This window comes from Mus musculus, chromosome 9 (genome assembly GCF_000001635.26).
Source record: "Mus musculus strain C57BL/6J chromosome 9, GRCm38.p6 C57BL/6J".
Taxonomy (NCBI): Eukaryota; Metazoa; Chordata; class Mammalia; order Rodentia; family Muridae; genus Mus; species Mus musculus.
Window position 1 is genome coordinate 18,387,183 of NC_000075.6, and position 16,198 is coordinate 18,403,380.

A 16,198-nucleotide genomic window follows, 5' to 3' on the forward strand; every position below is an offset into this window, starting at 1 on the left:
CCTACAAGTAGGTGAATACATAGAAAATTAAAATAAAATTATTTCAAAGATGCAACAGATTGCCATGTAGATATACTCCTCATATATAACTTAAGATATACTGCCACAGAGCAGACAAAATAATTTTCAACATATGAATTTTTGTCATTTGTAAAACATGAATAATAAATAATTTTTTCATATTGGAATTGTTGATTTTATCTGTTACATTAATAAAAAATATAAGGTTTAGAGGAGGAGGGGCATTGTTTGTTTTGTTTGTTTTTGATTTTTTTTTTTTTTTTTTGAGACAAGGTTTCTCTGTCCTGGAACTTATAGACCAGGTAGTCCTTGAACTTAACATCTGCCTGCCTTTGCCTCTTACATGCTGAGAACAAAGGCATGCACTACTATGCCCAGATAAATATATAATTTTAAATAACTTTTGTAACAGGTGGGATAGGAATCACCCCCATTCACAAATAGTATCAAATGTTTTTTGTATCCCACATAAACATTTCAAGAATTGATTAAATAATTTGTTAGTTTCCAGACTGTTGGCTTTAGCTAAAAGTACACAAAAATACTATAAGAGAGGAAAGGTAGAAACTAATGATTAAAATAACTTAATTACTTTCAAATGTTAATGCTTCCCATCCTGTCTCAATTTTGACAGACAGGAGAAATTGATACATCATTTATTAGTTTGTCAATTTTATTGATCTTCCAAAATTAAAATTGGAATCTTTTAGAATAATTTAGTCAGCATTTATTAAAGAGTTATAGAATGATGCACATTGTACAAATTCTTAAGGATGGGATACCTACCATTACCAGACCGATGGTGGACTGATAAAGTAAGCACTGAAAAAATGATTTCATATAACAAGTTCTAAAGAAAAACAGTATTACCTGCAATAGGAACGTTGTCGATGCCCTATCAGACGGCATCTGCAGTCTGAGTCCTTAAAATCCATTGTAAAAAGTGTGATTGGCTGGTTCCAGAGTCTTTGGCCTTTTATTAATATGGAATCTGTAAGCATTCAAAAGTTCAGCTTTGTTAAGTGTTTCACAAAAGGCTGCTGTCAAGTAACTCTTGCTAATTATTGGCATCTTGGCAGATATTATTGCTCTTTGCTAACCTTTAACAAGCTTTTCCCCTCAGATGCCTCAATAACACTTGAGAGGGAGAAGAAAGCAAACATGGGGTGAGGGTAAAGGAAGGGAGGAGTTGGGTGGGAGATGGGACAGGGAGGAGAAATAGGGAACATGATCAGGTATTGGCTGGGGGGGGCAGGGGGGGAAATGGGGGGGGGCAGGACTGAAGCCCTGAGAGGCAACAGAAAGAATGGTAACAGGCAACAGGTAGGAGGTGGGGAACCCTCTAGAATGTACCAGAAACCTGAGAGTTGAGAGTCTCTCAGGACTCTAAGGGATGAAGTGCTCTACAGTGGGGAGGGGGAACTTGTAGAGTAGAGGACATCAAGTAAAAGGATGGGGTTGTCATCCTACAGTGGAAAGCTCTGACCCAGAATTGTTCCTGTCTAAAGGGAAAAAAGTGGAGAAAAGCCTGAAAGAAAGGAGGTCCAGTGACAGGCCCAAATCGGGATCCAGCTTAAGGGGAGACCCCGGGTCTGACACTGTTTCTAGCATGGCTGCCCTCTGAGAGGCCTAACAAGCAGCTTGAAAGAGTCAGATGCAGATACTAGCACCCTACCAAAGGACAGAAGGTGGGGACCCCTATGGTTTAATTTAATACCAAGACTCAAGGGGCTGAGAGGAGGTTTACCATAAAAACTTGAAAGACATTCTGGGCTAGGTAATGAATTCCAATCTAGTCTGAAAAACATAGATGCTATTGTTAAACCAAGACCAAAGCCAATGTGAAATGTGTATGAATGAAGCTATATATATTTAATATATTATATATAATAATTATAGCTATATATTGAGTATATAGCTATAATTATTTTTATATATTTAATATATCCACTATATAACAAATATATAATATACATAATATATAAAATATAACATAACATATAATAAATATATTATATAAATATAATATATATTAAATACATATATTTAATATATTACACATATTTAATATTATATATAACAACTATATGTAAATAATACATTTTATATAAATAGTAATTAAATATATATTTAATCTATTATATTTAATATTATATAATTAAATATATAAATATGTAAATTATATATAAATATATAATTAAATATATATGATTAAATATATAATTAAGTATATATTTAATATATTATATATTTAGTATAATATATAATATATAAATATTATATATATATATATAACGATTAGCTTCTATGCTTCTATAAAGCAAACAACACTGTTAATAGGACAAAATGGCAACCAAGAGATTGGTAAAAGATCTTTACCAACCCTGCATTAGAGAGAGGACTAATATCCAATATATACAAAGAACTCAAGAAGTTAGACCCCAGAGAACGAAATAACCCTATTAAAAATGGGATGCAGCCACAATGTCTGGAACTGATCCTATGCCACAGCCCTGTACCCAAATACTGCCAGGGGAGACCTGGTCTCCCAAGAGTGCTGACAAAACTGTGAGCAGAGGAGGGACAAGCCACAGTCAGACACAGCAAAACCAGCTACCACCAGAGATACCTATATGGTAAGAAACAAGAGCAAGAACATAAGGAACAGAAACCAAGGATATTTGGCACCATCAGAACACAGTGCTACCACCACAGTGAGCTCTAGATACCCCAACATACAAGAAAAGTAAGACTCTCATTTAAAATCACATCTCATGATGATGATGACAGAGGACTTTAAGAAGGACATAAATAACTCTCTTAAAGAAATACAGGAGAACACAGTTAAACAGATAGAATCCCATATAGAGGAAACACAAAAATTCCTTAAAGAATTATAGGAAACACAATCAAACAGGTGAAGGAATTGAACAAAACCATCCAGGGTCAAAAAAATGGAGATGAAAACATTAAAGAAATCCCAAAGGGAGACAACACTGGAGAAAGAAAACCTAGGAAAGTGATCAAGAGTCATAGATGCAAGCATCACTAACAGCATACAAGAGATACAGAGAATCTCAAGGGCAGAAGATACCATAGAAAACATTGACACAACAGTCAAAGAAAATGCAAAATGCAAAAAGGTGCTAACCCAAAACATCCAGGAATTCCAGGACATAAGGAGAAGACCAAACCTAAGGATAATAGGTACAGAAGAGAGTAAAGACTCCCAAGTTAAAGGACCAGTAAATATCTTCAACAAAATTATAGAAAAAAAAAAACAAAAAAACAAAAAAATCAAACTTCCCTAACCTAAAGAAAGAGATGCCCATGACCATACAAGAGGCCTACAAAACTCCAAATAGACTGGACCAGAAAATAAATTCCTCCCATCACATAAGAGTCAAAACATCAAATGCAAAAAACAAGAAAGAATATCAAAAACAGTAAAGGAAAAGGTCAAGTAACATATAAAGGCAGACCTATCAGAATTACACCAGACTTTTCACCAGAGACTAGGAAAGCTAGAAGATCCTGGGCAGATCTCATATAGACCCTAAAAGAAAACAAATTCCAGCCCAGGCTACGATACCAGCAAAACTCTCAATTACCATTGATGGAGAAACCAAGATATTCCATGATGACAAAAGCAAATTTACACAATATCTTTCCACAAATAGAGCCATACAAAAGATAATGAATGGAAAATGCCAACACAATGATGGAAACACACTAGAAAAAGCAAAGAAAGTAATCTTCTTTCAACAAACACAAAAGAAAATAGACATACAAACAAAAATAACATAAAATATAACAGGAAGCAACTATCACTTTCCTTATCTCAACATCAATTGAGTCAATTCCCTAATAAAAAGACATAGACTAACAAACTGGATATGTAAACAGGACCCAACATTTTGCTGTATGCAGGAAATACACCTCAGTGTCAAAGACAGACACTACCTCAGAGTAAAGGGCTGTAAAACAATCTTCCAAGCAAATGGTCCTAAGAAACAACCTAGAGTAATCATTCTAATATTGGAGAAAATACACTTTTAACCAAAAGGGATCAAAAAGGATAGGAAGGACACTTCATACTGGTCAAAGGAAAATCTACCAAGAAGAACTCTCAATTCTGAACATTTATGCTCAAAATGCAAGGGCACCCACATTCATAAAAGAAACTTTACTAAAGCTCAAAGCACACATTAGACCTCACACAATAAGAGTGGGAGACTTCAACACTCCACTCTCTTTTCTTTTTTTCTTTTTTTTTCTTTTTTTTTTTTTTGGTTTTTCGAGACAGGATTTCTCTGTGCAGTTCTGGCTGTCCTGGAATTCACTTTGTAGACCAGGCTAGCCTTGAACTCAGAAATCCGCCTGCCTCTGCGTCCCGAGTGCTGGAATTAAAGGTGTGTGCTACCACACCCTCAACACTCCACTCTCATCAACGGACAAATCATGGAAACACAAACTAAACAGAGGAACAGTGAAACTAACAGAAGTTATGAACCAAATAGATTTAACAGATATCTATGGAACATTTCACCCTAAATCAAAAGAATATACCTTATTCCCAGTTACCTTATGGTAACTTCTCCAAAATTGATTATATAATCCATCACAAAACAGACCTCAACAGATATAAGAAGATTGAAATAATCCCATGCATCCTATCAGATCACTACAAATAAAGGCTGGTCTTCAAAAGCAAAGAAATAACAGAAAGCCTACATACACATCGAAGCTGAAAAACACTCTACTTAATGATAACTTGGTCAAGGAGGAAATAAAGAAAGAAATTAAAGATACTTTAGAATTTAATGAAAATGAAGGTATAACATACCCAAACTTATGGGACACAATGAAAGTGGTCCTAAGAGGAAAACTCATACCTCTGAGAGCCTCCAAAAAGAAACTGGAGAGAGCATACCCTAACAGCTTAACAGCACACCTGAAATAAATCTCTAGAACAAAAAGAAGCAAATACACCCAAGAGGAGTAGATGGCAGGAAAAAAAAAAAAAAATCAAACTCAGCGTCAAAAATCAACCAAGTAGAAAAAAACAAATCAAATCAAAACAAAAAAACCTGTACAAAGAATCAACAAAACCAGGAACAGGTTCTTTGAGAAAATCAACAAGATAGAAAATCATTAACCAGATTAGCCAGAGGGCACAGAGACAGTATCCAAATTAACAAAATCAGAGATGAAAAGAGAGATATAACAACAGAAACTGAGGAAATTCAAAAAATCATTAGATCCTTCTACAAAAGCCTATACTCAACAAACCTGGAAAATCTGGATGAAATGGATAATCTTCTAGGCAGATAACAAATACCAAAGTGAAATCAGGATCAGATAAAGCATTTAAACATTCCCATAACCCCTAAAGAAATAGAAACAGTCATTAATAATCTCCCAACCTAAAAAAGTCCAGGACCAGATGGGTTTAGTGAAGAATTTTATCAGCCCTTCAAAAAAGACTTAATACCAATACTCTCCAAACTACTCCACAAAATAAAAATAGAAGGAACACTACCCAATTTGTTCTATGAAACCACAGTTATGCTGATAAAAAAACCTCACAAAGACCCAAAAAAGAAGGACAACCTCAGCCCAATTTCCCTTGTAAATATTGCTGCAAAAATACACAAAATTCTTGCAAACTGAATCCAAGAACACATCAGAATGATCATTCCCCATGATCAAGTAGGATTTATCCCAGGTGTGCAGGGATAGTTCAATATAAGGAAATCCATCAATGTAATCCACTACATGAACAAACACAAAGAAAAAAAACCACGTGATCATTTCACTAGATGCTGGAAAAGCATTTGACAAAAGTCAACATCCCTTTATGTTAAAAGTCTGGGAAAGACCAGGATTTCAAGTTCCATACCTAACCATAGTAAAAGCAATATACAGCAAACCAATAGCCAACATCAAACGGAATAGAGAGGAACTTGATGTAATCCCACTAAAATCAGGGACTAGACAAGGCTGCAGCCTCTCCCCTACCTATTCAATATAGTACTTGAAGTTCTAGCAAAAGCATTTAGACAACAAAACAAGTTCAGAGTGATATAAATTGGAAAGGAAGAAGTCAAAATATCACTACTTGCAGATGATGATAGTATACTTAAGTGACTCCAAAAACTCCACCAGCAAACTCCTACAGCTGATAAACCACTTCCGGAAAGTGGCTGGATATAAAATTAACTCAAGCAAATTAGGAACGTTCCTACATTCAAAGGATAAACAGGGTGAGAAAGAAATTAGGAAAAGGATGCCCTTCACAATAGGCACAAAGAATATAAAATATCTTGTGACTCTAATCAAACAAGTGAAAGATCTACATGATATGAACTTCAAGCCTCTGAAGAAATAAATAGAAAAAGACCTCAGAAGATGGAAAGATCTCCCATGATCATAGATTGACAGGATTAATATCGTAAAAATATCCATCTTGCCAAATGCAATCTACAGATTCAATGCAATCCCCATCAAAATTCCAACTCAATTTTTCATAGAGTTTTTGCCAGGCACTGGCATAGCCTCATACGAGACAGCTATATCAGGGTCCCTTCAGCAAAATCTTGCTGGCATATGCAATACTGTCTGGGTTTGGTGGCTGATCCATTCTTATCTCCCTGTACAAATGTCAATTCCAAATGGATCAAGGACCTCAACATAAAAGCAGATACACAAAAACTAACAGAAGAGAAAGTGGAGAAGGGTCTTGAATATATGGGCACTGGGTAAAATTTCCTGTTTGAACACCCATGGCTTATGATCTAAGTTTAGGAATTGACAAATATCATATATATATATATATATATATATATATATATATATATGAACTGACAAATGGTACCACATAAAATTGCACACCTTCTGTAAGGCAAAGGAACAGATTGGGGAAAAATCTTTACCATCCTACATCTGATAGAGAGCTAATATCCAACATATACAAAGAACTCAAGAAGCTAGACTCCAGAGAAATAAATAACCATATTAAAATGGGGTACAGAGCTGAACAAAAAAAAATTTATAGCTGAATAGTATTCCATTGTGTAAATGTACCTCATTTCCTCTATCCATTCCTTTGTTGAGGGACATCTGGGTTGTTTCCAGTTTCTGGCTATTATAAGTATGGCTGCTATGAACATAGTGGCCATGTGTCCTTTTACTTGTTGGAGCATCTTTTTTTAAGGTGCTTTGAAAAACACCTTTAAAAAAGAATTAATAAACATACCTTTAAAATGTTAAAAAAAAAAATGGGGTAGAGAGCTAAACAAAGAATTCTCAACTGAGGAATACTGAATGGCCAAGAAGCACCTAAAGAAATGTTCAACATCCTTAGTCATCAGGGAAATGCAAATCAAATAAACCCTGAGATTCTACCTCACATCAGTGAGAATGGCTAATGTTAAAAACTCAGGTCACAGCAGATGCTGGCAAGGATGTGGAGAAAGAGGAACACTCTTTCATTGCTAGTGGGATTGCAATCTGCTACAACAACTGTAGAAATCAATCTGGCAGTGCCTCAGAAAATTGAACATGGTACTTCCTGAGAAACCAGCTATACCACTCCTGAGCATATACCCAAAAGATGTTCCAATATATAACAAGGACACATGCTTCACTATGTTCACAGCAGACTTACTTATAATAGCCAAAAGCTGGAAAGAAATCAGATATCCCTCAACAGAGGAATGGATACAGGAAATGTAGTACATTTACACAATGGAGTACTACTCAGCTATTAAAAAACAATGAATTCATGAAATTCTTAGGCAAATGGATGGGATCAGAAAATATCATCCTTAGTGAGGTAACCAAGTCACAAAAGAACACATGTGGTAACACTTACTGATAAGTGGATATTAGCCCAAAAACTCTGAAATATACAAGATAAAATTTACAGGCCACATGAAGATCAAGAAGGAAGACCAAAGTGTAGATGCTTCAGTCCTTCTTAGAAGGGGGAACAAAATACTCAAGGGAGGAATTACAAAGTCAAAGTGTGGAGCAGAGACTGAAGTAAAGGCCATCCAGAGACTGCCCCATCTGGGCATCCATCCCATATACAGACCAAACTGAGACACTATTGCTGATGCCAACAAGTGCTTCCTGAAAGGAGCATGGTATAGCTGTCTCTTGAGAGGCTCTGCCAGTGCCTGACAAATACAGAGGTGGATACTCTCAGCCAACCTTTGGACTGAGCACTGGGTCCCGAATGAAGAAGTTATAGAAAGGAATGAAGGAGCCTGAGGAGTTTGCAACCCCATAGGAAAAACAATATCAACCAACCAGATCCCCTCCCCTTCCAGATCTCCCAGGGACTAAACCACCAACCAAAGGGTACACATGGAGGGACCCATGGCTCCAGCAGCATAGGAAGCAGAGGATGGACTTGTCAGACATCAATGGGAGGAGAGGCCCTTGGTCCTGAGAAGGGTCAATAACCCAGTGTAGGAAAGTGCCAGGGTAGGGAGGTCAGAATGGATGGGCAGGTGAGACAGCACACTCATAGAGGCAGGGGGAGGCAAGATGGAATAGGGGCTTTCTGGGGTGGAGGAAACTGGGAAATGGGACAACATTTGAAATGTAAATAAAGAAAATAACCAGTAAAAAAAAAAAAAAGAAAAAGAAGTAAATGAAAAATAAATAAGAAATAAAAAATTAAAACATAAAAAAATAAAAATTATAAAGTATTAAAAGAGTTGAGTGACTGGATACTTGTCATATCCACAGTCTCAACAGTGACTGTCACACACACACACACACACACACACACACACACACACTAAATTCTAACCTTTATTAGAAGATATAGCCTTATTATAGATGTTCCCTTTATAATTACAAATATCAAGCCATTAATGATGTCATAAGGTAAAACTTCTACAGAAATGGTCATAGACCACCTGATATGGTCATTGAGACAGCAATGCTTACTTTCCAAAACCGAAATGTTTAGTATCTTGAATATCAGGAGAAAAGTGGCATTCCAGCTGAGCACTTCTTGGACTCTAGGTACAATATTCATTACAAACATATATTGAGGTGTTATAGTGCTAGCATACTGATTAATATACAGAGACATATTGGACAGATGAGAGATGAAATTGAAGTAGTGAGAAAAAAAACTAGAAAAAGGGAGAAGGAATTTAGAGAAAGCAGAAACTATGATTGGATGGATTTCTTCTGATGTCACAATTACTTTGCTCAACAATAAATGTAGAAATTATGGAACAACCCTCTAGTTCAAGTGGAGAGGGGGTTCCCCTGGCTGGTTCATGGTTGCTGTCAAGCAGTCATTCCAGTTGGAAGTAGAATACTGGTATGTTTTATAAATCAACCTTTAACCCAGCCTTCCAATTTAGCACCCTTATTCCCTCACCATTAACACATACATCCAGCCTGTTACCCATGACTCTGCCAGTATTAACTATCCTGGTGCCTTTTCTTTCTGTGTTCTAACATTGCTTCAGTGACTCTTGTGATACACTGTCTCTATATCCTCTATAACACTCTCTTTTTCTGATATCTATTTTCATTTGATGATACCATTTCCTGAAAGATAGCTAACCAGTCATTTTTCTTTTTTTTTTTTTTAATTAGGTATTTAGCTCATTTACATTTCCAATGCTATACCAAAAGTCCCCCATACCCACCCACCCCCACTCCCCTACCCACCCACTCCCCCTTTTTTGGCCCTGGCGTTCCCCTGTACTGGGGCATATAAAGTTTGCGTGTCCAATGGGCCTCTCTTTCCAGTGATGGCCGACTAGGCCATCTTTTGATACCAGTCATTTTTCTATTCCTGCTCAGTCCTAATCAGAAGTCAGAAGTGAAACAGATCTTTGGTCTGCCTCGTTTTTCTGCTCTGCAGTCTCTTTTGAAGTCACTTTTGGACATTTGCTTTCTGTTTGTACCCTTCCTGAAAGCTGAGCACCGGGATCCTCTGTTACCTTTCCTGTGGTTGGTAAGGCTGTGGATTAAGTTTAATATTCACCTCATCTTTGACTCCAGTTTCTCATACTATTCCTCAGTTTCTTTCACATCTCGTATCCAAACCTTCAGAAGGATTCTGCAAACCAAACCACAACTGCTTGCCATCATTTCCAGCATTCTTCTAGCTACTGCATATAGAGAGCACCCATATTTGACTAAAGTTAATGTTCTTTCTAAAGCAACAATCAGCTCACTCCAAAGCCTCCCTCTAAACTTATAATCAAAACCCAGACTTGAAACAGTGGGTACCTAAGTCTCATGATCTAGTTTTAAACTTCACCTCCCTTCATGAGAAAGCTTCGTCCAGGAGATAAATGTTAAACCAGCACATGTAGACTAGGCAACCCTGTGTAGACAGATCACTAGCATCATAAAGAAGCCCACAAACCCAGTGAAGGCACTGTGGGGCCATGCTTTCCTGGTGAAGGTACCAGTGTGCATGTCTTCAGGTGAAGGAGACAATGTAATATGGTAAATAGCTAAAAAAAACCCTGGCTTTATTTTGAAGCATTTTTCAGGAATCCCCCCAACAAAAGGCAAAATAAAAGAGAGAGTAGCTGATGATTTTATATTGGAAATGTTTGCTGGAAATGTTAAATAATTTTGTAATTTTATTCCATTGGTCTAAAAATGTTTTCATTAAATAGTCTTCATGAGCAACTGGATTGACTGAAAACAGCCCACTTCATTTAATTGGACTATAATCCCCATTCTCCCAGACACTATAACAATCCCTCTATTTTTTAAAGTTGTACTGTCAATAATTAGGATTGAGTGTTAATTCTATGCTAGACTCATAACCCACCTGAGACATGGCTTCTCCTTGCTAGACTTGCTAGTCCTTTTCAGTTCTTACTATCATTAGATGATAAAATTATAGCAGACTCTGAATTTTACCTGGAAAAATAGGCAAAAAAAAAAAAATCAAGAAGGGAAGGAGAGAAAAGGAGTTAGGGGATCATGGTGGGGTCCAACAAACTGAGATGTAGTTGATTCAATCAGTAATTTCTGACCTGCAAAGATCAGCTCTGTTCAATGCTAGCTTTCGTAAGCTCCAAAATACAGTCTATCCTCAAAGAAACAGTTATCAAATTGGTATTTATTAATTATAGAAGAGTGGGTGTAATTGTGACATTTGAAACCATAACTTCTCTAAAATTTCTGGGCTCTATAAAGGAACATAACAGATAAGATGACTGTAAAATTAGCAGGAGGTTTATGAGTTTGGATTAAAGGATGTGGTCAGAGTAGCCAAAAAATGCTATCTCACAACCAGAAGGTTGAGAATCGAGTAATGTTTCAGCACATGAGGCTGAATGTCTCTGCATTACAAATATGGCCCTGGGGTTCTGTAGGATTTCTAAAGAGCTAGTTGTCCTCAGTATATGTGAGAATCCTGATGAATTTAATATTAGCCACATCAATAAGATAGACAAAACTGCCACATCTTAGGACCAGCAAGCAATAAGCAAAAGCTTCTTCCATGTCCTTTCATGTGGGCTGCCACCAGACTGTGTGGTCCACGTTCACACTGAATATGACTACTTCAAATTATCTGAGTAAGAAAATTAGTACTCAGATAAGGGTCTTGGCACATGCCTTTGATCTCAGCACATGGGAAACAGAGGCAGATATATCTCTGTGAATTGAAGGCCAATCTGGTCTACATAGTGAGTTCTAGAACAGTCAGAGCTACGTAATAAAAAGACAGTATTTTACAAAGGACAGGAAGGGAGAGAACTCCTTACCGGCGTGCCCACAAGCTTAGATTTAACTGAACCAAGCTTCACCATCACAGTAAGTTTCTTTGAATTTATTAACACCTCATCAATGAGAGAATCTATGATAAATCCTACAACCTCCATAGCAGAACAGCAAAATAGGCATGAGAATAAAACAACACTCAGGGTGGGCCCAGAGGGGTAAAGAAGGATATTATAAAAGTAAATTGAATCACGCAAATATGTAAAGACTCCACCTTAGGGCAGGGCCACCAGTTTTCCCATATAAATAAAGTCTTCTGAACTCAGTTCAGAGCACCTGTGGTTACCTTCTTTAGTCACAACTGTCATCTAGAGAGTCCAGAATATACAGCATCCCTGAAGCAAAGGGCAGACTTTCCTGCAAGCATTGAGGAGACCAGAGGATCTGGAGGTGATTTGAAATCCTGGGTACATATACTTTTATTTTTTCTGACTTCAAAGATTCTCTACTGGTTATAGATAATAAAGAGAATGTGACTGTTTTCATTTTACTGGTAATCTACAGAATTTAATCTATCATGACTATGAAATTTACAATTAATATGTTTTTCCATTTATTGTATATCTCTTGTGAATCTGAATTTTAATTATATGGTCATACTTTGCATTTCTAATTTTAGTATGGTATTGAAACAATGCACATTATAGGATTCCTAGAAGGCTGAGAATACTAAAACTTCCACAGAAAAAGAAGTTACAGTCTTCTGTCTCAAACCCATTTTTAAAAAAATTTATTAAACAAATATTTTACTGATATATTATTTTATGACACATTTGTCTGTAGAAGGAGTGGCCAAAGAAAACTGCAATTGAATTTTTGAAACCTACACAAGCTGACTCAGCATAAAGCTCTTATATGCGTGCAGAGTCCTGAAGACCATGAAAATCCATCCTTTATTACAGATTTCACATTCAAACCATGGAGATGCCACTGGTGGATGTCTAAGAAGTTCAATGCCTTGAACCCTGTTTTCAGGTCATTTGAGTGTAACTGATTAACATCTTGGCTTTATTCTATTCCTTTTAGTCATATCAATTTTATTCTATTTATTTTATCCTTTTATTCCATCCCCAGAGCTGTTTGTTGTTCTTTGTTTTGTTTTGTTTTTGTCAGCTAAGCTTCTCCAGTCTGGTATTTATTTCCTTTTCCTTAATTTTCAGAGTCATACTGTGTCATCCTGATTGTCCTAGAATTTGAGATATACACCAGGCTTCTAGTAGGATTTCAAAAGGAAGCAAAAGAGGATATATCTACATCACATAAAAGCAAACAACTTTCATTTCAAAAAGAAAAAGTAGCCATTTACATTATTAAAAGTAAATTAAATGTATAAGCAACATATTGTAAATGGATATCCGATTTTCTTTCATGAATTCCAATGATGAAGTCTAACCTTCTTTTTGTTTCTCCTCAGAAATACAGATTCACAAAGACTATGGAAATTAGACGCTATCTACTAGGTCCCCTCTCTGCCTGTCTCAGCATTTCAAGCTGCTGTGTACCTGTTTGTACAAATGAGATATTATTGGGCACAGAAGTTAAGCTACTAATGGCATCATCTGATAGACAAGATCTATGGTCTGAAATAGACATTGTGAAGTTACTGGAATGCATGAAATATTATATCTGATCAGATGACTCCAGAGAATTCAAAAGCAGCAAGGCGGATCTAGACTGGAACAAAGTAGCTTTTAGACTGTTTTCAGGAGAAATGTGCAAGCAGAAATGGAGATTTCTTGTAATTTAAGGACGTTCCGCACACTGACAGAATCAGTGCTAGAAATCAAGGAACTTATGAAAAAAAAATACTTGCAAAAATAAAACAGTCAAGCAGCATACTGACAAATCCAAAAGATCCTGCATTTTTACAAGGAACAGAGAGCCAAATACTGTCAGATGTACCCTAAGTACAACAACGCACAGCTGACCAAAATCCTGAATGAGAAATACCATCAGCTGCCAACAGAGATAAAGCAGAGATATATCATGGACTTCAAGAAGGAGAAACAAGACTTTCAGGAAAAGAAGAGTCAATTCAAGAAAAACCATCCTGTTTCAGGGTATTCTAAGATCCAGCAATACCTTTCCTGGGCATATAGCCAGAAGAAGTTCCAACTTGTAATAAGGACACATGCTCCACTATGTTCATGGCAGCCTTATTTATAATAGCCAGAAGCTGGAAAGAACCCAGATGTCCCTCAACAGAGGAATGGATAACAGAAAATGTGGTACATTTACACAATGGAGTACTACTCAGCTATTAAAAACAATGAACTCATGAAATGCTTAGGCAAATGGATGGATCTGGAGGATATCATCCTGAGTGACGTAACCCAAATATCCAAGATACAATTTGCAAAGCATAGCCGGGCGGTGGTGGCACACGCCTTTAATCCCAGCTCTTGGGATGCAGAGGCAGGTGGATTTCTGAGTTTGAGGCCAGCCTGGTCTACAAAGTGAGTTCCAGGACAGCCAGGGCTATACAGAGAAACCTGTCTCGAAAAACAAACAAAAACAGAAACAAAAACAAACAAAAAACCCCTAAAAAACAAACAAAAAAAAAACCCAAACCAAACAAAAAAATCAAACAAACAAACAAACAAATTGCAAAACACATGAAACTCAAGAAGAAGGAAGACCAGCCGGGCGTGGTGGCACACCCCTTTAATCCCAGCACTTGGCAGGCAGAAGCAGGAGGATTTCTGAGTTCGAGGCCATCCTGGTCTACAGTTCCAGGACAGCCAGGGCTACACAGACAAACCCTGTCTCAAAAAACTAACTAAATAACTAAATAAAATAAAAATAAAGAAGAAGGAAGACCAGAGTGTGGATACTTTGCTCTCTCTTTGAGGCAAAATACCCATGGAAGGAGTTACAGAGACAAAGTTCGGAGCTGAGACAAAAGGAAGGACCATCCAGAGACTGCCCCACCCGAGGATCCATCCCATAAAGAACCACCAAATCCAAACACTATTGCATATTCCAGCAAGATTTTGCTGACAGGACCCTGATATAGCTGTCTCTTGTGAGGCTCTACCAGTGCCTGGCAAAAACAGAAGTGGATGCTCACAGTCATCTATAGGATGGAATACAGGGCACCCAATGGAGGAGCTAGGAAAAGTACCCAAGGAGCTAACGGGGTCTGCAACCCTATAGGAGGAACAACAATATGAACTAACCAGTACCTCCCAGAGCTTGTGTCTTAGGTTGAATATGTAGCCGAGGATTGCCTAGTCGGCCATCAATGGGAGGAGAGACTCTTGGTCTTTCGAAGATTATATGCCCCAGTATAGGGAAAAGCCTGGGCCAGGAAGCAGGAGTGGGTGGGTTGGGAGCAGGGTGGGGGAGTGTACAAGGGGACTTTTGGGATAGCATTTGGGATAGCATTTGAAATGTAAATAAAGAAAATATCTTAAAAAAAAATCTGTGGTGCCTGGAGTCACCCAACCAAAGTCTCTATGAAGTCACAAGGATATATGAAAAACAAAAAGTCTCTTATAAAAAAGAAATTTCCCAAAACAGTTTCCTCAGGTATGAAATTTTAGGGAGAAACTAGGAAACCCCCTATGAATACATACCATAAATTTCACCAAGATTCATGGTCAAGTCTGGAACTGAGGCATCTGACCTTTGGAAGTGCTGGGTTGAAATTAGCAGGCGTTGGCATCAAGTCCCAGAGAACGAGAAAGAGCATTATAGCAATCAGGTCAAGAGGCTACAGAAACAATACAGGGTGAAGCTGGATCTCTGGCTCAAGAGACTGCCTCCTGAGGAATATGCTGCATACAAAGAGGCAAAGGCCACCTGTGGTAAGCGAAAGAACATGAGCATGTCTGGAGGCAGAAGCTCCAAGTTTGGACGAACAGATGATGACTTACAGTCTACAGTCCAATTCCCAACAATGGCTCAGTAGTAGCTGTGAATGGAAGTCCAAGGATCTAGCAGTTACTCAGTCCCACAAGACAAGCAGGTGAGAGAGCAAGAGCGAGACTCCCTTCTTCCAATGTCCTTATATTGTCTCCAGCAGAAGGTTTAGCCCAGATTAAAGGTGTGTTCCACCACACCTTTAATCCCAGATGACCTTAAACTCGGAGATTTAATCTTCTGGAATCCATAGTCACAATGCCTCAAGATCTCCATCCCAAGATCCAGATCAGAAACTTCTATCTCCAAGCCTCCAGATAAGGGTCACTGGTGAGCCTTCCAATTCTGGATTGTAGTTCATTCCAAATATATTCAAGTTGACACCAGGTCACAAGCCCACCCCTTGCCTATTGACCATCAATGCAGAGAGGAGCAGAAGTTAAGTTTGTGATATGACTCCCAGCACCAGCCAATTATGTTAAAGGCCACAGTAACTTTCCAATTAGATGCTTTCACACATATTCCC

General features: G+C 37.6%; 1 protein-coding gene and 1 pseudogene across 2 annotated transcripts in view; one reads left to right on the top strand and one right to left on the bottom strand.

The window, feature by feature from the left end:
* The window catches only part of Naalad2 (N-acetylated alpha-linked acidic dipeptidase 2), a 75,588-nt gene extending 65,232 nt beyond the window's left edge, over window positions 1–10,356 (bottom strand). Inside the window, exons 1-3 of one of the 2 annotated variants that reach the window (NM_001357399.1) lie at window positions 10,294–10,356; window positions 10,046–10,172; window positions 892–1,012 (exon numbers count right to left, since the gene is read on the bottom strand). In NM_001357399.1, coding sequence (NP_001344328.1) covers window positions 892–956 — 65 coding nt within the window. In that variant the 5' untranslated portion in view covers window positions 957–1,012; window positions 10,046–10,172; window positions 10,294–10,356. Of the gene's footprint in view, window positions 1–891; window positions 1,013–4,916; window positions 4,942–10,045; window positions 10,173–10,293 lie in introns of those variants that run through there. The other variant, NM_001357400.1, reaches the window with a different exon arrangement.
* Gm19174 (predicted gene, 19174) lies at window positions 13,358–15,676 on the top strand (annotated as a pseudogene).